This window comes from Pelophylax lessonae (assembly GCF_965119305.1).
Source record: "Pelophylax lessonae genome assembly, chromosome: 4".
NCBI classification, from domain to species: domain Eukaryota; kingdom Metazoa; phylum Chordata; class Amphibia; order Anura; family Ranidae; genus Pelophylax; species Pelophylax lessonae.
In genome coordinates, this window is record NC_138771.1 from 81,542,447 (window position 1) to 81,569,198 (window position 26,752).

General features: G+C 45.9%; 1 protein-coding gene across 4 annotated transcripts in view; it reads left to right on the forward strand.

The window, feature by feature from the left end:
• Nucleotides 1–2,942: 2,942 nt before the first annotated feature.
• Nucleotides 2,943–26,752, forward strand: part of COPS2 (COP9 signalosome subunit 2) — an 84,646-nt gene continuing 60,836 nt past the window's right edge. For 2 of the 4 annotated variants that reach the window (XM_082254038.1, XM_082254040.1), the window contains exons 1-2: nucleotides 2,943–3,094; nucleotides 24,990–25,103. In XM_082254038.1, coding sequence (XP_082110164.1) covers nucleotides 3,041–3,094; nucleotides 24,990–25,103 — 168 coding nt within the window. In that variant the 5' untranslated portion in view covers nucleotides 2,943–3,040. Of the gene's footprint in view, nucleotides 3,101–24,989; nucleotides 25,104–26,752 lie in introns of all 4 variants that reach the window. The other 2 variants (XM_082254037.1, XM_082254039.1) reach the window with 2 other exon arrangements.

A 26,752-nucleotide genomic window follows, 5' to 3' on the forward strand; every position in this document is an offset into this window, starting at 1 on the left:
TTGGCACATTATCCACAAAGTGCTTATCATCACTCAAGCTTGCGACACTTCTTATATTGATGGACTCTTTTTAGGATCTTTTTCACTATATTTATTTATTTATCATATATGAATTGGATATGATGCACTGGTCACTTATATCATTGTAATACACTTTTTGTAGCTGCTGACTTTTAATAAACGCAGAAACGGCTGGAACTCCCCTTTAGGTGCAGCCTCATCAGTGCCCATCAGTGCAGCCTCATCAGTGTCCATCAGTGTAGCTTATCAGTGCCCATAAGTGTAGCCTCATCAGTGTCCATCTGTGAAGCCTCATTAGTGCCCATTAGTGCAGTTTATCAGTGCCCATAAGTGCGGCCTTATTAGTGCCCATCAGTGCTGCCTTTGTGTAACCTCATCAGTGCCCATCAGTGCAGCCTTATCATTGACCATAAGTGCAACCTCATCAGTTCCCATAAGTGCAGCATCATCGGTGCCCATCAGTGCCACCTTAGTGCAGCCTCATCAGTGCAGCCTATCTGTGCCCATAAGTGCAGCCTCATTAGTGCCTATCTGTGTCCATCAGTGCAGCCTCATCAGTGCCCATAAGTGCAGCTTATCTGTTCACATCAGTGAAGCCTATTATTGCCCATAAGTGCAGCCTCGTCAGTGCCCATAAGTACAGCATATCTGTGCCCATAAGTGCAGCCTCATTAGTGCCTATCTGTGTCCATCAGTGCAGCTTATCTGTGCCCATAAGTGCAGCTGATCTGTTCCCATCAGTGCAGCCTCATCAGTGCCCATAAGTACAGCTTATCTGTGCTCATAAGTGCAGCCTCATTAGTGCCCATAAGTGCAGCAGGGATCGTTAGGAGGGCCAACTGGATCACACAGAGGGGGGATCTCCCTCTGTGGCACATCTAGTAGGTGAAACGCCAGCCACTGTAAAGTCCCACCTCCTGCACTGCCATGGGAAGAGCGTGCTGTCTATCCCAGGAGGCAGGAGTTTACAGCGGCCAGCGTTTCCCCTAAAAGATGTGTTACAGTGGAAGATCCCCCCTCTGTGTGATCCGTCTGGCTCTATTCCGTGATCCCCGTGTAGCAGTGACAGATGGCCAATGGCGGGGGGGTGTTGGTGGAAGTTATATGACTTTAGGAGGGGAAGGGAGAAGGAGGACACCACCTCCATGGGCAATACAGACCAAGGGTCCATGAGACCACTCTGCCCACTACAGAACGCAGGGACAGAAGTACATTCCTGCTTTCTGTAGATAGAACTACAAATGAGACTTGCCAAGACCGGTGGCTGAAGGTAGAGGAGGAATAACAGCCACCCGTCCTACGAACAGGAATTCCCTGCCATGTAACCTTTGTATATGAAAATCATCAGGCTATTACAGAGGGACAACTACTGAGCTAAGAAGATGCATGGCATAGTCGGTGAAGGTAGGAGATCAGCAACAAGGACATGGAAAAACGTTTTTGCCCGGAGTTCTCCCTAAAATAAGGTAAAATAAAATGATAACTACAAATAGTAGAATTTAAATAATAAAAATTATAAAAAACAGTACTAAAAATAGTAAAATAAAAATAACAAAAAATAATCAATAAAAGTAGTAAATAAACAATGATAAAAATAAAAAAATCAATCAAATTTGTAAAATAAACATTATAATACAGTAAAACCTTGGTTTGAGAGTAACTTGGTTTGAGAGCGCTTTGCAAGACAAGCACATTTTTTAAATAAATTTTGACTTGATATACAAGCGATGTCTTGATATACAAGTAGCGTCATGTATAAAAAAGAAGAGAGGAGCCTCTAAAGTGTAGCAATATGGTTACATTTAATGAAGGTTCAATATTTATCAACTCACATGGTTGATGATTAAAACAGGCACATCTAAGTATGCAGGCATCTGGGGTAAAGCTGTCTACATAGACCATCCTCTGCACAGCCATCTTCATCATCCCTTCCCCGCTGCACTCCACGAGTGATTCAAAGCCTCACTTTCAGATCACTCTACTGCAGGCTATTCTTCCCGGTCATGATTGCAGACTGACAGTGGTGAGAGCCGGTGGCTCAGAAGATGGTCTATGTGCACAGCTTTACCCCGGATGCCTGCATACTTAGATGTGCCTATTTTAATCATCAACCATGTGAGTTGCTAAATGTTGAACCTTCATTAAATGTAACCATATTGCTACACTTAGAGGAGCCTCTCATCTCTCTTATATTCTGTAGCTCTGCTAGATTTTGCTTCTAATCCCCTTGGGAAGGCTGCATATTGTGGATGGACATTTTATGGTTATACAACCTATTACATTGCTATAATCCTTGTATATAGACTATAAACCGAAGGACTTGTGGAACGAATCATCTGAGTTTCCATTATTTCTTATGGGAAAATTTGCTTTGATATAAGAGTGCTTTGGATTACAAGCATGTTTCCAGAACGAATTATGCTCGCAATCCAAGGTTTTACTGTACTACCAATAATAAATAGAAAAAAAATAGTAAAATAAAAATAGAATAATAAAAATAATAAAATAAGTAAATTAAAAATAACAGTGAGAAAAATTATAAATAACAATCATAAAGAAAATCTCTAAAAATAAATAATACCAATAATAATAAAATAAAATAATGTAAATTTAAAATACAATAACAAAAATAATAAATAAAAAATGCAACACAAATGCTTCCTGGAGTTCAGTTTTAAAAGGGAAGGAAGGAATGTTTGAGCATGTACACCACCCAGTTTTCCCATGGCAGGTTTACTTATAATTGTGCAGTTTGCTAGTAATCTACACAGACATTCAATCTAATAACACTTTATTAAACAATAATGTCCAGCACACAGCACTCACCCTCTGAGGTCCTAGGACTACACCTCCTACAATGCCCTGCGCCTCTTTGGCCAAAGCACTTCCGCCATCCTGTGATGCTGCGGAAAATGTCTTCCCCCTTCAACATCGACACCTCCATCCGTTCCGAGGAAGGAATTAATGCGTCCGGCGCAAAGGATCCTGGGAGTCCACAGGCTCTAGTTCTCCGGCCAAGATGTCTGACATGGAGGATGACTTCATGTGCGACGATGAAGAAGATTATGACCTGGTAGGGGTAGGATGCGGGCTGTGCTGTTGTTGTTTTGTTGGGTGGGTGGCTGATTTGTTGTGTGCGCAGCTGTAGGGCAGGAAGGGGAACTCTGTTGGCGGGACACTCACCTGTCTCCCTCCTCCGGTTGGTTCTCCACACTAGTGATGACATGGGGGGAGGGGGGCCCCCCCCCCGGGGGCAACACAGGAGGTGAAAGGGAGCCCCCTGATCTGCCGCCCTATCCCTGAGGCCTTCCTGTCAGCAGAGCCAACCCGGGGTTTGTTTACCTTCAGTGAGGTGTGCCCCTCCTCCACATGTCATACACTGGGCAGACCCCTCCTCCTACACATGTCATACACTGGGCAGACCCCTACTCCTCCACATGTCATACACTGGGCAGACCCCTCCTCCTACACATGTCATACACTGGGCAGACCCCTCCTCCTCCACATGTGTCCTACACTGGGCAGACCCCTCCTCCTCCTACACATGTCATACACTGGGCAGACCCCTCCTCCTCCACGTGTCATACACTGGCCAGACCCCCCTCCTCCACATGTCATACACTGGGCAGACCCCTCTCCTCCACATGTCATACACTGGGCAGACCCCTCTCCTCCACATGTCATACACTGGGCAGACCCCTCTCCTCCACATGTCATACACTGGGCAGACCCCCGCCCCCTCCTCCTCCACATGTCATACACTGGGCAGACCCCCCCGCCCCCCTCCTCATGTCATACACTGGGCAGACCCCCGCCCCCTCCTCCAGGTATGATCTGTATTGTACACTGACACTGCACCATAGAAGTATGGACAGCCCATACCTGGGGGAGCGCTATGGAAGATGACAGTCAATGTAGTAGTCAGTGCTTCTACAGTGATTTCCACAATCTCCCCCCCCCCCTTCACCCTGACCATGGGGGGGGGGGGAGGGGTTCTCTCTCAGCACCACCACCATTCAGAGAACACCTTGTAATTTTTCAATGAATGCAAGGGGTTTTCTGATTGGATGAGGTTGAAAGGAGGGGAGGTGACATCACAATCTCCATCTCATCCTTTTAATTAGGCCTTTATGCCAGGGGGAGTGGGACAGACATCCGGATCACATGACTGCTTTGATTAGCTGTTGCGTGAACTGAAGCCCATCCCACCAGCGCCCACTTACTATGCTGGGAGTGCGCTCTCTGTACAGGAACCTCCGCCATCCGTGGACGCATGTGTGCGACGTGTGATGGGTAAAGCAGAGCTAAAGGAAAAACTTTCGTTTTTTTTCATTTTGGATAGAGTAAGGGAGGGTTCCAGTCCCTGTAAGGTTTATTCTTTGCCATTTGTGTTCTACTGGGGAGATTTACCTTCACTTCCTGTCCAATAGCCAAAAGGGAGGGAATCCCCGGTGACTCCTCTAAAGGGAGGGAATCCCCGGCGACTCTTCTAAAGGGAGGGAATCCCCGGCGACTCTTCTAAAGGGAGGGGATCCCCAGCGACTCTTCTAAAGGGAGGGAATCCCCGGCGACTCTTCTAAAGGGAGGGAATCCCCGGCGACTCTTCTAAAGGTAGGGGATCCCTTCTGACTCCTCTAAAGGTAGGGGATCCCTTCTGACTCCTCTAAAGGTAGGGGATCCCTTCTGACTCCTCTAAAGGTAGGGGATCCCTTCTGACTCCTCTAAAGGGAGGGGATCCCTTCTGACTCCTCTAAAGGGAGGGGATCCCTTCTGACTCCTCTAAAGGGAGGGGATCCCTTCTGACTCCTCTAAAGGGAGGGGATCCCTTCTGACTCCTCTAAAGGAAGGGGATCCCTTCTGACTCCTCTAAAGGGAGGGAATCCCTTCTGATTCTTCTAAAGGGAGGGAATCCCTTCTGATTCTTCTAAAGGGAGGGAATCCCTTCTGATTCTTCTAAAGGGAGGGAATCCCTTCTGACTCTTCTAAAGGGAGGGAATCCCTTCTGACTCTTCTAAAGGGAGGGAATCCCCCGTAGACTCTTCTAAAGGGAGGGAATCCCCCGTAGACTCTTCTAAAGGGAGGGAATCCCTTCTGACTCCTCTAAAGGGAGGGGAATCCCTTCTGACTCCTCTAAATGGAGGGAATCCCTTCTGACTCCTCTAAATGGAGGGAATCCCTTCTGACTCTTCTAAAGGGAGGGAATCCCTTCTGACTCTTCTAAAGGGAGGGAATCCCTTCTGACTCTTCTAAAGGGAGGGAATCCCCCGTAGACTCTTCTAAAGGGAGGGGATCCCCCGTAGACTCTTCTAAAGGGAGGGAATCCCCCGTAGACTCTTCTAAAGGGAGGGAATCCCCCGTAGACTCTTCTAAAGGGAGGGAATCCCCCGTAGACTCTTCTAAAGGGAGGGAATCCCCCGTAGATCGCTGAGAGGCTGAGCAAGCTGCTGGTCTAGGGATCTAAGTGGGTCTCGATCATATGGTCACGATCTTTCCCTTGCCTGGATCGGCTCTGTGACATCAGCTGACAGTGGGCTTTAGTCCGCTGTTGGCTGAGAAGGAATCAAAGGCGTGCAGAAGGAACTTCCCCCTTTGATCCATAGAAGTACAGCCCAAATTGCTTTGGCCATACTTTTCCTTTTAAACCGAAAAGTAAACATTTCTTATATTACAGTTACATAGTTTGTGAGGTTGAAAAAAGACATCAGTCCATCCAGTTCAACCTATGATGTGTGTGTGTGTGTGTTTGCTGTTAACCGTACATTGTATACCCCTGTATGTTGTGGTCTTTAAGGTGGCCATCTAATAGTTTTTTGAAACTATCGATGCTCCCTGCTGATACGACTGCTTGTGGAAGAGAATTCCACATCCTTACTGCTCTTACAGTGAAGAACCCCCTGCGTATTTTAAGGTTAAACCGCTTTTCCTCTAGTTTTAGTGAGTGGCCACGTGTCTTATTGTATTCCCTTTCTCTGAATAGGTTTTTCCATATGCTAGGGTTGGCAGTACAGTATTTGTACATTGATATCATATCCCCCCTCAATCTTCTCTTCTCCAGAGAGAATAGGTTCAATGCTTGTAAAGCGATTTGGGTAGAGCTCTAGAAAACCAGAGTTTAGAGTAGGTTTGTATAGTGTATTGGTGCCAACATCCCTAATTAGAACAAGTAGTGGTATTTGGTTGCTCGGACCAGTGGGTGGGACTTTGAGGCAATAAGTTGAAAGACAAAAGTAGTATGCGTTTTTCCGTTTATCATAAAACAATATTTAGCATGTACAAGACATGAAATGTTGAGTGCTGGATGGGTAAGAGGCCCATCCGTGATGGTGCACGAAAGAAAAGGAATGTGACACTGTGAAAAATGGTGACTTTTTTAGAGACGCAGAATCCTGCCATCCATAGGTGTTGGATGTTGCAGGATGCGTTTCCATCCAACGCGTTTCGGCTGTGCCTTTTTCAAGGATTTTCACCATATCTATATAACGATATTTTAGTCTTTATTAGTGTCAAATGAAGATTTTTAAGCAATTTTATTAGTATAGTCTGAAGTCTTAGCTTACATTGAGTTTTTTGTGTGCAGTTACTGGATCGGTTATGGAGGTGCCCCCTCTTAGTTTCCCAAGGCAACCACAAGATCCCAAAGAGAGAGAGGAATGGCGGTAACGTTTTTGTTCTGAAAGAGCAAAAATTGATGAATGGCATATAGTGTGTGTAGGTGTAAGTTCAATGCTTGTAGTCTTTCCTCATAGCTGATGTCTTCCATTCCCCTAATTATTTTTCTTGCCCTTCTTTGGACTCTCTCCAGTTCCAGCACATCCTTCCTGAGGACCGGTGCCCAGAACTGGACAGCATACTCCAGATGTGGCCGGACCAGAGTCTTGTAGAGCGGGAGAATAATCTCTTTATTTCTGGAGTGAATCCCCTTTTTTATACATCCCAGTATTCTGTTGGCTTTGCTTGCAGCGGCTTGGCATTGCATGCCACTTCCAAGCCTGTTGTCTACCAGTACCCCCAGGTCCCTTTCCATCCTAGACTCACCCAGAGGTTCCCCCCCTAGTAAGTAGTTTGCTTTCTGGTTTCTGGCACCCAGGTGCATTACTTTACATTTTTCAACATTAAACCTCATCTGCCATGTAGTTGCCCACCCCGTTATTTTGTTCAGGTCTGCTTGTAAGGTTTCCACATCCTGCATAGAAGATATTGGCATGCTTAATTTAGTATCATCTGCAAATACTGAGATTGTACTAGATATCCCCTCCTCTAGATCATTTATGAATAAATTAAACAGGATTGGTCCCAGGACAGAACCCTGGGGGACCCCACTTTCCACACCCGCCCAATCCGAGTATTCCCCATTAATCACCACCCTCTGTACTCTCCCCTGGAGCCAGTTCTCTATCCAGGTACTCACCTTATGGTCCATACCTACCTTCCTTAGTTTGTACAGTAAGCGTTTGTGGGGAACGGTGTCAAAGGCCTTTGCAAAGTCCAGATACACCACATCCACAGGCTTTCCTTTATCTAAGTGGCAGCTCACTTCATCGTAGAAGGTTAATAGATTGGTTTGGCACGAACAATTTTTCATAAATCCATGCTGATTACTACTAATAATACCATTTCATTACTAAAGTCTTGTATGTGGTCCCTTAACATCCCCTCCAAAATCTTGCAGACTACCGATGTTAGGCTGACCGGCCTATAGTTACCCGGGATATATCTCGGCCCCTTTTTTAAATATTGGTACCACGTTGGCTTTTTTCCAATCAGCTGGCACCATACCTGTCAGTAGACTATCCTTAAAGATCAAGAATAATGGTCTGGCAATCACCTGGCTGAGCTCTTTAAGAACCCTCGGGTGCAAGCCATCCGATCCCGGTGATTTATTTATGTTAAGTTTCTCTAGTTTAGTTCTAAGTCTATCCTCTGTTAGCCATGGCGGCACTTCCTGAGGTGTGTTGTTTAGTTCGGCCTTACAAGCTGGGTTAGTGTAGCCCCCCAATTCTTTTGTGAAGACTGAAGAGACGAAATTATTTAACACTTCCGCCTTTTCTCTGTCCTCGGTGGCCAAAACTCCCTTATCGTCTTTTATGGGGCCTATTGTGTTCTGGCCTCGCTTTCTTACTGTTTATATACTTAAAGAATTTCTTGGGGTTCTTTTTACTCTCCTCCGCTATATGTCTCTCGTGTTCTATTTTAGCCGCCCTGATTTCGTCTTTACATTTCTTATTACACTCTTTGTAATGCTTGAATGCTGCCAATGACCCCTCAGCCTTGTATTTTTTGAAAGCCTTTCCTTTAGCTCTAATATACATTTTTATGTTGGAGTTTAGCCACCCAGGGTTTAGTTTTGCTCTTTTAAATTTATTTCCCTTTGGAATGCACTGGTCAATCCCTTTGTTTAATATGCTCTTGAAGCACTCCCATTTTTCCTCCGTGTTCTTTGTTCCCAGGGTTCTATCCCATTTGATATTTTCTAACAGAGAGCGCAGTTTTGGGAAATTGGCTCTTTTGAAATTGTGTCCTTATATTACCCTTGTGTTTCCTATTACTATAATTAATACTGAAACTTATTGACCTATGGTCACTGTTTCCTAAGTTGTCCCGTATTTCTATATCCGTGAGCAGGGTCTGTATTGTTGGTAATCAGTAGGTCAAGTACCGCATTGTTTCTTATTGGTGCATTCACCATCTGACCCATGAAATTGTCCTGCAAAACATTTAGGAACTGCCTAGCCTGTGCGGTTCCTTCTGCCCAGTCTATATCTGGATAATTAAAGTCCCCCATTATAATGACATTTCCCATCCTTGCTGCCAATCCTATCTGTAAAAGGAGGTCCGCCTCCCCCTCCTCCCTCAGGTTGGGGGGCCTATAGCATACGCCCAATGTTACCTTCCCCACTGTGCCTTCCCTTTGAAGCTCTACCCATAGGGATTCTACCTCGTCCATAGCTCCATTATTAATATCATCCCTCATATTTATCTGTATACTGTTCTTAACCACTTAAGCCCCGGAGGATTTGGCTGCTAAACGACCAGGGGGTATTTTGCGATTCGGCACTGTGTGACTTTAACGGACAATTGCGCGGTCGTGCGACGCTGTACCTAAACGAATTTGGCGTCCTTTTTTTTCCCACAAACAGAGATTTCTTTTGGTGGTATTTGATCACCTGTGCGATTTTTTTTTTTTTTTTTTTTTTTTTTTTTTTTTTGATTTTGCGCTATAAACAAAAAAGAGCGTAAATTTTGCAAAAATAGCAATATTTTTCACATTTTTTTATATGAAATTCCCCCCAAAAAATGTAAAAATCAAAATTTTTTTAACATTTTCGGCCAATTTGTTTTATGCTACCTATGTTTGGTAAAAGAAATCGCAAAAAGCGTATTTTGATTGGTTTGCGCAAAAGTTATCGCGTTTACTAACAAAGGGAAAGATTTTTGTCATTTTTGTTGTTTTTTTTTTTAACGCGTAATGGCGGCGATCTGCGATTTTTTTTTTTTTTTTTTTTTTTTTTTTTTTTGCGGGACTGCGACATTGCGGCGGACAGATCGGACCCTTGACTGACATTTTTGACACTTTTGGGGTTACCAGTGACATTTCTACAGTAATCAGTGCTATACATATGCACTGTTACTGTAAAAATACACTGGCAGTGAAGGGGTTAACTTTTTTTGAAAGGGAGGGGCTATGTGTGTCCCTAGGGGCGTGCTTTCTACTGTGATTGGCTGTGGCTTCAGATGTATGAAGAGTGATCAACGGTATGATCATCCTTCATACACAGGGGAGAATGACAGGCAGCTTGTTTACACAAGCCGCCTGACTTTCTCCCCCGACGATCGCCGAGTGACCGGAGGACATCGGGTCCGCTGGTCACACGTGCAGGGGGGTCCGTGACCACGCGGGAGCGCGCGCTCGCTCCCTAGGCCCTCACAAGCAAGCGACGTAGACCTACGTCAGTTTGCCTGCGAGGGGCTGACCGCCAACGTAGATAGTCGTGCGGCGGTCGGCAAGTGGTTAAATACAGACATACCCCTCCCCCCTTTTTACCTTCTCTATCCCTGTGATAAAGGGAATACCCCTGAATGGTCGCCATCCAGTCATGAGAGCTGTCAAACCAAGTCTCAGTTATCCCCAAATCTAAGTCCTCCTCAAACATCAGCAGCTCCAGCTCTCCCATCTTGTTGGCCAGGCTTCTGGCATTGGAATACAAGCCTCGTAATTTTGACCGGTTACATATATCCTCATTTGATGTTTTTAGGCTGCTCTCTTGATTTTTTTCCCCATACCCACCCTGGGTTTAAGAGCTCTGAACACCCTACCGCTAATGTCCCCATTTCTGCCATTTCTGCCCTGAAACTTGCTTTCCACTGGCTAATTCTACATCTGTACCCTCCCCCCATTCCCTAGTTTAAAAGCCCCTCTAACTTTTTGGCCATCTTCTTACCCAGTACGGCTGCACCCACCCCATTTAGGTGCAATCCGTCCCTACCATAGAGCTGGTGGCCGACTGAGACGTTGGCCCAGTTCTCCAGGAACCCGAAACCCTCCTTACTACACCAGCTCCTCAGCCACTCATTAACTTCCCTAATCTCCCGCTGCCTCTCTGGTGTGGCTCGAGGTACAGGTAGTATTTCGGAAAATACTACCTTGGAGGTCCTAGTCCTCAACTTAGCGCCTAAGTCCCTGAAATCGTTTAGGACTCTCCATCTTCCTCTGCCTATGTCATTGGCACCCACGTGTACCACGACAGCTGGGTCTTCCCCAGCCCCACCCAGTAATCTGTCCACCCGATCCGCGATGTGCCGAACCCGAGCGCCCGGTAAACAACAGACTGTTCGGCGCACGCAGTCTTTGTGGCAGATTGCACTGTCTGTCCTTCTAATGATTGAGTCCCCTACCACCAACACCTGTCTTTCCTTTCCCTTTCTCCTGGCCTCACTGGAGGAGTTCTTCCCCTGGCAGCTAGGGGCATCGCTCTGCTCCAGCACTGCTGGTCCCTGACTGGTTTCCCCAACATCACACAACGGGGCGAATCTATTGGGGTGCTCCAGCCCGGGACCAGCCTCCTTGCCTTGTCCCCTTTTACCCCTCCTAACTGTCACCCCTCTACTCTGCTCTCATGCCTGCACCTCCAATACTCCGCCCACCTCTGTGCAGACCCCTGCCTGCACCTGATTGGTACAATCCTGGCTCTCCTTCGGCATGGACATTTGGCTCAGTGTTGCCAGCTGCCTCCCTAGATTCAGGACCTGAGCTTCCAGGGAAGCAATGTGCTTACATTTTGCGCATTTGTATTCGCCCTCGATCGCATTATCGAGGAACGCATACATATCACAAGATGTACACCGAGTCGCAGCTCCACACCCGCCGGGCATTGTACTTACTAATCTAATCTGATGGGGATTTAGTAATTAACTTCTTGCCATCCGCGCTATAGCCGAAGTACGGCTACAGCGCGGACTCGAATTTTCGGGAGGCCGTCTTTATACGGCCTCCCAGGGACAGTCTCCCCGCGCGCTCCCGCGAGCGTGCATCGGGGAAAATCTGTGTTGGCCGTTTCCCTTGGACACAGCCAATCACAGATCGTGGTAAATGGCCAATCACAGTGGCCATTTACCACGTGATCGGCCCATGCAATGAGAGATGATCTCATATGTAAACACACATGGAGACTGCAGTGTGAGGAAGGAGGAGAGCCGATCAGCCGTCGGGGACACAGTGGAATGTAATCAGGGCACTGATCACCAGTGCCCTGATTACTACAGAGATAAAAAACAATGTGCCCACAATCAGTGCCCATAGTGCTGCCAGTCAGTGCCCATCAGTGCCTGCTCATCTAGGCACTGATGAGCACTGACTGGCAGCACTATGAGCACTGAGTGTGGGCACTGATGGTGCTGCTCATCAGTGCCATCCGTCGGTGTCCATCAGTGCCGCCCGTCAGTGCCGCCCAGCAGTGCCACCTATCAGTGCTCATCAGTGCCGCCTATCAGTGCTCATCAGTGCGGCATATTAGTACCTCCTCATCAGTGCCACCTCATCAGTGCCCATAAGTGCCACCTTATCAGTGCCACCTCATCAGTGCCCATCAGTTCAGCTTATCAGTGCCGCCTCTTCAGCGCACATCAGTGAAGGAGAAAAATATATTTATTTTCAAAATTTACTCGCAGAAAATAAGAAAAACTTCTTTTTTTTTTTTTTTTTTCAAAATTTTCTTTTTTCTTTTTTTTTGTAAAAAAATAAAAAACCCAGAGATGATTAAATACCACCAAAAGAAAGCTCTATTTGTGTGAAAAAATGATAAAAATGTCATATGGGTACAGTGTAGCATGACCGCGCAATTGTCATTCAAAGCGTGAGAGCGCTGAAAGCTAAAAATTGGTCTGGATGGGAAGGGGGTGAAAGTGCCCGGTAGGCAAGTGGTTAAAGTCTGTCCTGTGTGGCTGTTTCCTGGCTTCCTAACTCTACCTTCTCACCCTCTGGTACTCCGCTACCCTCACTTATTTGATTTGATGGCTGTTAGTTTTCTTTCTTTCCTTTCTGGCCAGTAAGGAATAACAAGCTGTTCTGCGGCTATGCTGGGTTCATACTTGTGTGACCTGCAGAGGGTAGGCAGTCAATTCATTTCAATGGGTTTCCCTACCTGCTCTGAGAAAGTCGCCCCTGACTTATTTTTTTTTCTTTTTCAAATGGCACCGCAGCGAGTCACATGTTGTGTATTGGGCTGTGTATCCACAGACCGGTCAGGGTGCCCAATGCCCATGCTGACCCGTCTCCACAGCCAAAAGGGCCTACAATTGGCGTGTGAGCAGCAGAACTGGACCACAGAGCAATGGAAGAGGGTGGCCTGATCTGATGAATCACATTTTCTTTTATATCATGTGGATGGCCAGGTGTGTGCATGCCACTTGCCTGGGTGCATTATGGGAAGAAGGCCAGCTGGGGGAGGCAGTGTGATGCTTTGGGCACTCCTCTGCTGGGAAACCTTGGCTCCTGCCCTGCGTGTGGATGTTACTTTGTTACGCACCACCTATCTAAACATAAACATTTCTGCTAAGTGCACCCCTTCATGGAAGCGGTATTCTCTGATGGCAGTGGCCTCTTTCAACAGGATAATGAGCCCTGCAACACTACAAAAATTGTTCAAGAATGGTTTGAGGAACACAAAAAGAAGTTTGCGGTGTTGACCTGGCCTCCAAATTCTCCAGATCTCACTCCAATTGAGTATCTATGGGTGTGTGAAGGAAAAAAAAAAAGTCCCATCCATGGAGGCCTCCCTCGCAACTTACAGGATCTGCTACTGACAGCTTGGTGCCAGATACCACCACATACATTGATAGGTCTCATGGACTCTGTCTCCACGGGTCAGGGCTGTTTAGGCAGCAAATTATCACCTAAAGTATCGCTAAAGGTAAAACTTTTTTTGATTAGAACACCGGTCTGTGCCCCCCATTAGGGAGATCCACCCTCTCTATTTGTCCTGTTTACCATTATCATTGAAAGTAGAAGTAAAAGAAAATCCACAAACATTGGATTGTCCCCAAAAAGTAATAGAGGGTAAATCTTCCAATGGGGACACTTGTTTTGGTGATCTGGGGGTCCCTAAGTAATTCAGGAGAAGGTTCAGTCATTATTTACACTACAGATCATGATTCCCCCCTCCTCCTTCCCTAAGTAATTCCTTTAATTTGCAGGGATTTCTTCTCACTTCCTGTTTGGCTGTGGGTCAGAGGAAGTAAAGAGAAATCTCCGTAATGGGACACAGATGGTGAAAAATAATCTGACGGGTTATAACCCTCCCTTGCTCTAACCAAAATGGAAAAAAAAAAAAGTTTTGCCTTTTAGTTCTACTTTTATTATTGCCTGAATACGGCTTGAATTCTGTACTCCTACTACAGCTTTGCCCTGTTCTGCTGATGCCCTAAGATTTACATACAGTTATTCTGTATAAATGGGCAGAGACGATGGTTAAGGCTCCATTCACATATAGGCGTTTAGTATCGTGGGCAGAATTGCTCTGATTCTGCCCGCGATCCTGAACAATTGCAAGTTGCAGGACACCTGTGCGATTCTCGTGACTTGCAGTGGCACCCCAAGCATGGCCGACAAATCGCAGTAAAATCGCGGGACGCCTGTCGCCCAAGAGAAGTCTTTTGGGCGACAAGCGTCCCGTGATTGGGTTTGCGCAATTTTACTGCGATTAGTCGGGCGACAATCGCATCTAAATTGCGCTGCGTTTGGGGTGCCATTGCAAGTCACGGGAATCGCACGGGCGTCCTGCGACTTGCAATAGTTCAATTCTGCCTGCGATTCGAAACGCCTTTTTGTGAAAGGAACACCCTCCTTGCTGTGATTGGTAATGCAGAAAAAGAGAGGAAGGTGAAAGCATAGGCTTTAGAAAGAGCCCACCTACCTTCCTCCATGGAGCTGTGTGTGCTTTTCACACAGAGGGGTGGATTCACTAAGGCTCCGTTCACATCTAGGCGTTTTTGGGGCGTTTTTCTGCTCTAGGATCAGCTCTCAAAACGCCCAACAAGACAAATCCTATTCATTTCAATGGCCCCTGTTCACATCTGAGCGTTTTGACGCTGTATACAAAACGCCCAATGCTCAAAAAAGTACATGAGCTTCTTTTTGGGCAGATTACAGGCGTTTTCCATTGATCTCTATTCAATCTAAAAACGCCTGCACAAAAATCGCGGTAAAAATCGCGGTAAAATCGCGGTAAAAAAACGCCGCAAAAATCGCGGTAAAATCGCGGTGAAAAACGCTACGCTCAGGTGTGAATGTAGCCTTAAGGAAGACTGTGCAGTAGCTCCAGAGCTTAGTCAGTGAGAGGAAGCTCTCGCATGCAAGCAAAAATGCTGTTTTTCCATTTTCCTTGCATATGATTGTGTATTTTTTACAAAGCCAAATTCATGAGTGTGTGTTTTGGTGGAGGTATGTAGACTGAGGCCCTTCCTTATCCTTTACTCACCTGGGCTGGTCCTCTTTACATTTACTATCCCTTTGGATTGGTATCAGGACAAGCCTGCGCCCCATCTTCTGGGATACAAGGATATGCTTTCACCTCTGCTTTGGGCAGAGCCATAAACAATCAAACCTCTTTGCTCCCCAAGTAAACTCTCCTGGGCCCACCCCTTTTATTAAATTTCAGTTTTTTTCAGCAATGGAGGTTTAGCATCACATGTGGGCATTACTTAGAGCTGTCTGCATGCAAATGAGGTCTGTTTAACCACTTCACCCCCTTCCTGCCCAGGCCAATTTTCCCCTTTTAGCGCTGTTGCATTTTGAATGACAATTGCGCGGTCATGCAACACTGTACCTACACCAAATTTATGTAATTTTCCCCCCACAAATAGAACTTTCTTTTGGTGGTATTTGATCACTTCTGGGTTTTTTCCTTTTTGCTAAACAAATAAAAAAAGACTGAAAAGTTTGAAAATAAAAAAAAAATTTTTTTGTTTGTTATACAATTTTGTAAATAAGTTTTTTCCTGCACTGACGAGCACTGATGAGACTGCACTGACAGGCACTGATGGGGTGGCACTGATAGGCGGCACTGATATGTGGCACTGATAGGTAGCACAGATATGCAGCATTGGTGGGCACTGATGGGCATTGATAGGCGGCACTAATGGGCACTGATAGGCGGCACTGGTGGGCAATAATGGGCCCTTGTGGGCGACACTGAAAGATGGCAATGATGGGCACTGGTGGGCAGCACTGATAGGGAGGGCACTGGTGGGCAGCACTGATAGGGAGGGCAATGGGGGGCTCCCTGAGCCCTGATTGCCATCCCTGGTGGCCATAGTGGGCATCCCTGGGGTCATAGGTGGGCATCCCTGGGGTCATGGGTGGGCATCCCTGGTGGTTCTAATGGCACCCCCCTGAGGGTCTGCACTGGTAATCAATGATCAGACCACCAGTGCCGACACCCCCCCCCCTGTCAGGGGAGCCGCCGATCGGCGCTCCTTTACTCGTCCCTGTCAGACACGAACTAAGGAAAGCCGATCAATGGCTCTTCCTGTTTACTATGTGACCAGCCGTGATTGGACACGGCTGGTCACATGGTAAAGAGCCTACTTCAGTAGGCTCTTTACCGAGATCGGAGTCAGACTGACACCTCGCATCACCGATCGCCGCTCTGCGTGCCCCTGGGGGGCGCGCAGAACTAATTTATCCTGCCGCCGTCATATGACGTCCGGTCAGGATAATACAACCACAATCCCGCCGTCAATTTGCTATAGGGCGGGCGGGATGTGGTTAAAAGTGCATAATCCACTAGACTGACACCCACCCATCAAAGCATTTGATATTTAAGTGGTTATACTTGGATGATGGCATCATCCCAGTATTGTTTTGAAGAGCTGGCGGTCGGCTTTCTTCCGCGGCTTTCTCAGGCTCTCCAGTCCCATCCGGAGTACCGAGCAACCAGATGGCGCTTCCACTGGCTTACCATAGAGGTAATCGGAGACCGGAATCGCTCTGATGGCCTCTATGATATAGGAAACTCATGAATTGCTCATCACTTCCAGTTTCCCGGCATGTATACTGTGCTAGACCCCAGATCTCTTCATAAGGAGTACCAGTCACCTATTGCTATCACAGGGGGATATTTATATTCTCTGTGATAACAATAAAAGTGATCCCAAAAAATGAAGACGACAATGTAAAAAAAAAAAATAAATAAATCTTTAAAGCGCTCCGTGCTCACGCACAAAGGCAAACACACGCATAGCTCACGCGCAAATATCAATCACCCCACACACGAAGTATTGCCGCAAACATTAGATTGTGGGCAGTAATTCCATCACCAAACCCCCTGTGTAAATCTAAAGTGGTAACCTGTGAAGGCTTTTAAAGCGTCGCCTATGGAAAGTAAAATGTATGCAGTTTGACGCCGTTGCATGGGCATGCGCAATTTTAAAGCAGGACAAGTTTGGTATCTATTTACTCAGGATAACATCATCTTTTATACTTTACCAACCAGTATGGTATTATATTATGTTTTTGTGCTTTAAATTAAAAAAAATGTATTTTCCAAATTTGCATTTGAAAAACTGCTGCACAAATACCGTGTGACATAAAAAAAACACCCATCAATTTATTTTCTAGGGGCTCTGCCTTAAAAAAATATATATAATGTTTTGGGGGTTTTAAAGGAGTTGTAAAGGCAGAAGGTTTTTTATCCTAATGCATGCTATGCATTAAAATAAAAAACATATCTGCAGCAGCCCCTATAATACTTACCTAAGCCCCATCTCTGTCCAGTGATGTCCACGAGTCCCTCATCTGTCCAGGACCCTCTCTCCTGATTGGCTGAGACACAGTTATCCAATCAGGAGAGAGGGTGCGGGGCCAAAACACGTCTGAATGGATACAGGAAGCTGCAGCTCGGCTCAGTTGCCCCCATAGCAACCTGCTGCTGTGGGGGCACTTGACAGGAGGGAGGGGCCAGGATCACAGAAGAGGGACCTGAGAAGAGGAGGATCCAGGCTGCCATGTGCAAAACCAACTGCACAGAGGAGGTAAGTTTGATATGTTTGTAACGTCTCGTGTTTTATTTATTTTTTTTTTTTTAAATCCCTTTTTCCAGTAATTTTCCAGCAAGAAAAAAATGACTGATGTTTTACATGTAAACAAAAATGCCTGGTCTTTAACCAATTACCGCCCCGCTCCTGGGCAAAGCGACAAAGGTCTACATCGTTCACTCTCAGGAGGCTAGGGGGCGAGCGCGCGCCACTGTCGGCACACTCCCGCCCCTGCTCGTCAGCGGGGGAAGCCGATGCACGGGTCAGTCGGCTCCGATTGCCGCCTGACACCCGCATCGTTCCCCGCTGACAGCGAAGGGCGGTCGGCTGTTGTGAACACAGCTGACCGTTCTTCTCCCTGGGATGATCACAGAGCTCATGTGATCCTTCTATATAGGGTCACATGTGTCTATGGTCATCTCAGAAGCCACGCCCCCCACACTTAGAATCGCTCCCCTAGGCTCACATTTAACCCCTTGATCACCCACAGGGTTAACCCCTTCCCTGCCAGTGTCATTATTACAGTTACAGTGCATATTTTTAGCACTGATTACTGTAGTAATGTCACTGGTACCCCCAAAAATGTCAGTCAAGGGTCCGATCTGTCCGCCGCAATGTCCCAGTCCAACAAAAAATCGCACATCGCCACCATTACTAGTAAAAAAAAAAAAAAAAAAAAGAAATGACTTAAACCAGTGGTCCTCAACCCTGGCCTACAGGGCCCACTAACAGGCCAGATTTGCAAGATAACTGAAATACATCCCAGCTGATATAATTTGCTGCTCAGTGATTGCAGTACTCTAGTCTGCATCTCTCCAAGGTAATACCTAAAATCTGGCCTGTTAGTGGGCCCTGAGGACCGGAGTTGAGGACCACTGACTTAAACCTTTCCCGTAGTTAGTAGATGTGATAACTTTTGCCCAAACCAATCAAAATATGCTTATTGCGATTTTTTTTTTTTTTACCAAAAATATGTAGTAGAAAACAAATTGGCCTAAAATGTTAAAAAAAAATTTTGATTTTGAAATTTTTTTTTTGGGAATGTAATATATCAGAATGTGAAAAATATATATATTTTTTCCAAAATTGTTGCTCTTTTTTTGTTTATAACGCACAAAATAAAAATCGCACAGGTGATCAAATACCACCAAAAGAAAGCTCTATTTGTGGGAAAAAAAGGACGTCAATTTTGTTTGGGTACAGCGTCGCACAACCGCGCAATTGTCCTTTAAAGTAACGCAGTGCCGAATCGCAAAATATGGCCTGGTCATTAAGGGGGCAAATCCTTCCAGTCTTAAAGTGGTTAAGTGGTGATATAACTCCTCCTAAGGACCAGCTCACCAATTGCATCAGGGCTGAGGATTCTTGAGAGAGAGAGAGAGAGAAGAACTAAAGCGGAGTTCTGTGATGTTTTCAGGAAGCTATGTACAGTGCCCGGCCAGTCCCTCCCTGCAGTCTTGATCTGCCTGCATTGCACAAGGAAGCACAGAGACCCAGTCATATCACTGGATCTAAAATGTAATAAAAATGGGAATGTTTTTGTTGAAAATGTCATTAGAATGTGAATGAGGGGGAATAAGGGAACCAGGGAAGGGCAAAAATCGAATAGATTTAACTTCAGCTTTCATGAATCAGTTGGTGTATGCCTTGGTAAAATGGTCAGTGGCGCAGTAAGTTCCTTGCGGTGAAGTAAATTACTGCTACATGTGAACATTTAGTCATGTGTCTTTTATTTTTAGACGGTATGATTGATGCCACAAACCTGACACACACCAGACAGATTAATCCTCGGGAATTTATCCCATTGCCCAGACAGCTCTGCTAGAATACATTTTGAACTTTAAAGCGGAGTTCCAGCCACAAAAAAAAAATTTCAATGAACATACCCCCGGGACAGTCAGGGCTAGTACATTCCACAATGGCTAGCCTCTGATCTGTCCCGGTTCGCACTTACCAGCAAGAAGAAATACTCACTTTTAAAATTTCTTCTCCAGCATTGCCATCTCTGTTATGGGCAGCTGAAGCCAGCGCGATCCTCTTCTGCGTCCTCTTCCGTGTCTTCTTCTCCCAGAATGTGCCTGCATCGGCCCCTCTCGTCACTTCCGGTGCGGCACCGCATTCCTACACAGCTTCTGGGCATGCGGCGTCGCACCGGAAGTGACGAGCGGGGCCGGTGCCGTCGCATTGATTCCTGGGAGCGATGACGTTCAGCTCCCAGGAATCATTGCAAACAGGAAGTGACGGCGCGGGCCGCGGCCGCCGAGGGAGGAAGTGGAAGAAAGGTGAGTATTTCTTTCTACAATTACAAGGTAAGTAAAAAAAAAAAAAAAAATCCTAACTATCCAATTCCTTTTCAGGTGAAGAAGAGCAAGCAGATGGCCACAAAATCGATTAGGTCGATTTTGTGGCTGGAACTCCGCTTTAATACTTTAAATTAAACCTTGCAACTGTGCGAAAGCCAAGAAGTCTGCTATAAATATGCCAATTAATGCAGTTCTCTGTTCACCAGTGTAAAGACCTGGATTAGTTTTCATATTGACCTCCTGCAGTCCTCACTCAGAGAGGAGATGGAGGACCGGCACGAGGAGGCACTGCGGCTCTGCTAGATGTACATGTACATGTGCTTGTAGTGAATATGCTAATGAGGAGGAGAGGACAGAAAGATGACCTCATGAGTAATCCTGCTTCTAATAGTGCATTTAGCTGCTAAGCTAGAGTCTAGTTTATCAGATTTCATGTGTATTACTGGTATTAGTAATAGCTTAAAACATAAAGTGTTACTAAATCCAGGATCCTGCATTCACTACATCTGGCCTCCCACAGTTCACAGAAGATGGAAATGCAATTATTTTAGTAAATAGAAAATGCTAAATACCTTTTCTCATCAGCAGTATATAGCAGCCTTGTGACTTATATCAGTGCCTAGTTAAAGCTTGTAGGAGGAGTTTTCATACTGCACTAACTGTCCTATCAGGATGCAGGACCCCCGACCCTCTGTCTGTACAGTGCTGGTTGTGCTGCGCTCTTATTGGTTACATTTTTATTGTCTAGCTGTGTGTATTACAGAACACCTCCCCCTAAGTCAGGGGTGCCCAACCTTTGGCCTGCGGAGGCCTCTAATGTGGCCCATGACCTCCTGCTCTGGAATGCAGGGTCAGCGAATCCGGATCATGGGTTCCCGACCCGCTGTCTTAGAGCATCAATGTTCTGAAGGGAGCTGGTGTCCTGTGGAATAATGCCTCCCGTCGAGAAAACCATGCGACGAACTGCGATGAGACTGTGTGCTTGCGCAGTTTCTCGGAGGCATTATCCAACAAGGGGAAAACCATGGACAGAATGGAGGAGGGAGGGGAACCGGCTACGTCTCGCAGGGAGGGGGAGGCGGCGCACACCGGACACCCCACCAGTCCGATCCCGGCGATCGATCAGTATTGGATTCCCCAATAAACACACACAGAGGGATCCGGTAGATCGGCGGTGCAGTGATCTCTCTATACCGGACACATCCAATCTCTATACAGTCCGGGGAGTTGAGCAGTGCGAGTCCTGGGACTCACCTCGGTGTCGGGGGTGTCCGGTGCTCACAGCTGTACACCCCGAGGATCAGGTTCCTCTCCGTACTCCGTCCAGTATCGGATCCGTGCCGCATACCGCCCGATAATCCCTCCGATCACACCGCCCGATGTTCTCCAAGGAGCGGGCAGGGCAGCGGCGGCTTGCGGCTTCTCCGCTGTGGCGGCGAGTCCTCTGTCCTCCTGGGTCCCACCTCCTCCCCAGCCAATGGCATGGGGTTTGCCTTTCGGCCAATCAGGAAGCGCATATCGGACGCGCTTCCTGATTGGCCAGGAGGAGGATCCGTGTGACAATAGCGAATTTTCATTCGCTATTGTCACACAATGGGTGGGCTCGGGACGCACTGCTCTGCGCCCCAGGTCCACCTTTTTTTTAGCCTGTGAGAGCCTCTGGCTCTAATCACATGGCTAAAAAAAAAAAAATCCCATTGTACTCCATGCGTCCGGCGCACCGCATGTAAATTAGTGGGCCGGACGCATGGATGGGGGGGGCGGCGCCCCTGCGCCCCCAACACACCGGCCGCCACTGATTGCAAGTTTAATTAAATCGACAATCTCCGTATTTACCTGGACTACAACTCTCAGCGGGTTCCTGACAGGATGTACAGCTGCCTGAGACCCCCAGCTCCAATCCCCATCATCCTTGTAGACGTAAAGGAAAGCTAATTGAATGTCATTAGTCTGCTGGTGCAGATTCATGGTCTAGATCGCAAAAATAAGATTTTTTTTTTTTTTTATTAAGCACTTAGTAGTTTAGTAGAACGTGAATTTCTGACTGTCACCTTTTCACTTCTATAAATATATAAATAATTGGAGCCAGCCGACGCTGCCGCAGTGACATTAGTTGGACATTCCACCAACCCCTCACTATGTCCAGTTGCGGTCACTGCAAATGCACAGTGTGTTTATACAGACCTCATTGTGTACTGTGTTATACATAACATTGTGCTGAATATAACACACTAAGCTTTAAAAGAACATACACATCACATTGTATACAGCAGAGTGTGTTAAAGGAGATGTACAAGCAAAGCTCGTTTGACTGGACTTCTCCTATGGATCACAGGAGTGCAATTCGTTTTTGTGACCCGTTTTCAGCAGAGAGCAGACTGAAATCACAGAAGTCAGTCCAGGCACCGCATCATCACTACAATGGAAGTCGGGATCTGCCAGGTGCCTGGACCGACATCCGGCTCAGCCTCTCAGCGAGCCGCCGAGAGCCTGAGCCGGCTGCTCCCCGCCCCTCCACAGCCCAGTGCTCCAATGAGGAGAGGGCAGAGCGGAGAGCGGTGATTGACAGTCAGCAGCTCTCTGCTCAGGGAGCTGTCAGAACAGAGCGATTGGTGGATTATTCTAGAGCTGTGGTCCTCAACCCTGGCCTACAGGGCCCACTAACAGGCCAGGTTTGCAAGATAACTGAAATACATCCCAGGTGATATCAGTGATTGCAGTACTCTAGTCAGCATCTCCCCAAGGTAATACTTAAAATCTGGACTGTTAGTGGGCCCTGAGGACCGGAGTTGAGGACCACTGTTCTAGAGCACAGGTGTCAAATTCAATTTCATCACTATACGCATCAGCATTATGGTTGCCCTCAAAGGGCCAGTTGTATCTGTAAGGCTAGATGTCAAGAGCCCCGCCACCATCAGAAGTCAAGTCACAAAACAGAGCTTTCTTTTGGGGGTATTTGATCACCTGTGCGATTTTTACTTTATAAACTTAAAAAGAGCGTAAATTTTGAAAAAATAATATTTTTCACATTTTTTTATATGAAATTCCCCCCCAAAAAAAATGTAAAAATCCAAATTTTTTTAAATTTTTGGCCAATTTGTTTCATGCTACCTATGTTTGGTGAAAAAAATCACAATAAGCGTATTTTGATTGGCTTGCGCAAAAGTTATTGCGTTTACTAACTAAGGGAAAGATTTCTGTCATTTTTGGTGTGTTTTTTTTTTTTTTTAACGAGTAATGGCGGCGATCTGCGGTTTTTTTTTTTTTTTTGCGGGATTGCGGCGGACAGATCGGACCCCTGACTGACATTTTTGACACTTTTGGGGGTACCAGTGACATTACTACTGTAATCAGTGCTATATATATGCACTGTTACTGTAAAAATGACACTGGCTGGGAAGGGGTTAATTTTATTGGAAAGGGAGGGGTTAATGTATGCCTGGTGCTTACGAACGTGTGTGGGGGGAGGCGACTGTGTGACACAAGGACAGATCCAGGGTTCAGCTGTGCTGAACCCTGCAATCTGACCCTGCCTGTCACTTAGGAGATCCACCCGCTAGTGTTTACACAAGCAGGCGGATCTCCACACTCGATTCCCCGACGATCGGGGAAGAGCAGCGGCGATCGCCGCTGCTCCTCCCCTGGCCCGACTCCCGCTGTGTCTGAACACAGCGGGAGCGAGCCTCCGGCGGCGCGCGCGCGCCGCCGAGTAGGGGGATTGTCTGGCGACGTAGGTCTACGTCGCCAGGCGATAACCAACCACTTTGCCGCAGTAGTGCTCGAGTGAGCAGACGGCAAGTGGTTAAGCTGAATTCACACTATACAATTTTCTTTAGTTTTTTTTCCTTTTAGATTTACCAAAACCATATAATATGAGGTCAAACCTAAATACTTTCAGTTTGTATCCAATCAGGCAGGCTCTTGCACTACATAGAAAAGGTAAATCTAAAGGAAATCAAGCAACAAAAGTTGTATAGTGTGTATCTAGCTTTACCTTGTGATGCGGCTGGAATGGAGCTAGGAAGCAGAAAGTGCAAGGGCTGGAGTCAGCTGCGGGAGTCTGCTGAAGGCTGGGACCAGGGAAAGCAGAGAAGAGGGGGTGCTAGGAGGAGTTCTGTCCTCCCTGCTGCCGACTGCGTAGACAAGGTGGGGGCGGAACAACGGCAGTGCCACAGCTTCAGAAGTGGTGTGAAGGCCACATGAAATGTCTCAGCCAACGGGCCTTTTGTTTGACGTGTTCTAGAGTGACAACACTGCTCCACAGATACAACACAGAGAGTGAGCCTTGTCACCCTAGGAAAGGAATTGAGGAAGGCAGGTTCATCAGATAAAAATAAAGGGAAAAAGCCTAAAAAATAAAACAAATGTAGCCACCACATCGAAGGACTGGTAAGCTGCAGCAATTTTTTTTTCTATTTATTTTTTTTGTTTGGGTGGGAGTAGCTATGCTTTAAAGGAAACCTGTACTGATAAAATATATACATTGCCATTTTATTGCTTCTTCCTAAGTATCTGGCTTCAATGATATCTGTGGCACAAGCATTGAAAAAGCATATCATACCGGGTCAGTGACTCAACCTAATAAACGTTCTTCAGGTTTTTTAGGTTAATGAAAAGGTTTTGAGTGCAGCTCTTTAAAAGTAATGTTAAAAGGGAAGTATGGACAAAGCTTTTTTGTCCATATTTGAGTTATAGGTCACAGGAGTGCTGACCCAAAGTCAGCTGACCGGGGACTATTGCCTGCTATCAGTTGACTTGGCAGAGCCGCTCCAGGCTCTAGTAGGATTCCCACAATATTGTCAGGATCCACCCAGCGGCCTGATTGACAGCTGGCTCCACCTCTTAGCATGCAGCTGAAAGCCAGAGCCAGTTGTGCCCACCCCCTCTGCAGCTCAGTAAAAAAAAAAGTAATTGCTCTCCTCTCTTAGGAGTGGTCATGTGAGTTCTCAGGCTTGGAGCTGATAAGTCATGTACATGATTATACATTGTAGTTATTCTGCATAGTGCTCTGACATTTCACACTATATATATATATATATATATATATATATATATATATATATATATATATATATATATATATATATATCTCCATGTTCATGAAACGTCTAACTTTTTTTTGGCTTCTATACACAGGAATACTCAGAAGATAGTAACTCTGAACCCAATGTTGATCTGGAAAACCAATACTACAACTCCAAAGCATTGAAAGAAGATGATCCCAAGGCAGCTCTCAGCAGTTTCCAGAAGGTGGGCGATGTCGTCTTCACTATATTACTGAATATTCGCACATTATTTTCAGATGTTTTCTCTTTTCCCCTCTTTAAAAAATGACTTTCCTGTCTGTGACTCTGTAAAACGTCATTCACATGTGTGGCACGGGGGTGGTAAAACCAGGTGGTTAAGCTGTGGTTTTACACTTCTCCTGAGCCTGGGCATGCAGCCGTTCAGGACTGTATACATGCAGTGGCCTAGATGGTATGCTTTGCAGCTGCAGCAAAAATAAAACAGCACTACGGCCACCGAGCGTGACCACTGCAGGTCTATGGAGCCACAGCATGGCTGCATAAAATGCACGCAATTGTTGCGCAGTAGTGTGGCATTTACAGGGTTAAATTGGGCACCTCCTAAATGGCTGTCAAATGCTTTTTTTTTTTTTTCAACTTTCTCTTTATTAATATTTAAAATAAAAAAAAAAATAAAACAAAAAAGCAGAAATGAGAAGCGCATACATTGGCAGAGTACAGCACGACTAGGCATCCGAAAAAGTAAAGTGCTATACGCACAAAGGCAATAGATGTCATACGGCATACATCCAAGGGATGTCCAGAAGAAAAAGATCAAGGTCATTCCAGCAAAGGGGTTGGACATAATAAGGATACGTGGATTGCTCTTCAGAGGGCACTGCACATGTGAATGAGTCTTAAAAGACGTTTGCCCTCACTTCCTACAAATTTGAGGGGAAAAAGAAGAACATATCTTCCCCTTTGTTGGGTATTCAGTATTCTAGGGTGCACAGTGTTTGTGGTACTGCATAATCAGAGGAAAGAGAAAACCATTTGTTTCGGTTAATTTTAGGTTATTTATATAAATAATAATAAAATAATTGTGTAGACTGCACAAGATAACCGGGAGGCATAACCATTGTTTTTATCCCTTTTAGCCTGCGGTCACTCTGGTATGATTTAAAGTCATGTGATTCAAAGTCCGACTTCAGCGCTACTCCTGAGAGATTTGTAACCATTTGATAAGACTTCAGTGCTACTTCAGTGAGAGGGGCTGTCCATGTCACATTGAGGAACAGTGATGTTATGAACAGAAGTTTAACTAGCAAAGGGTTAATATTTAACTTCTTTCAGGCTCAAGTAGTGCTGATATAGACACAGGTTTGATTTGCAGCACGATTTACATTATAGTCTATGGCAGTGAAATCGTGCTGAAGTCTCGAAAAAGTAATACATGAACTACTTCTCAAACCGTACTACTTGAAATCGTATCTATCAAAACCCTGCCATAGAAATACATTAGATGCTACTTCAGATTTGTAAATTGGATGTTGTGCCTGAAGTTATTTTGGGCTTCAGGAGGAGATGAAAACTCAGCTGACTAAACTTATCAGGCGAAAATGGCGTTATCTGCATTTTGCCGATAAGAGAAAAAGGTGTCAATAATGGCTCCAAAAACGCACGGCATTTTACCACGATTTTACTGTGCTTATGGTAGGTCATGTAACTCAAAAAAAATTGTAACACAGCTGCATTAATGATGCGTTCTTGCTGCGTTTTCAGTGCGTTTCAACAGGGAGGGGCATTTTTGGTGCTGTTTTTTTAACTGACCAAAAATGCAGCAAGCAGGAATACATAGAATTTAAAGTGATACGTTTTTCTTGCGCTAAAGCT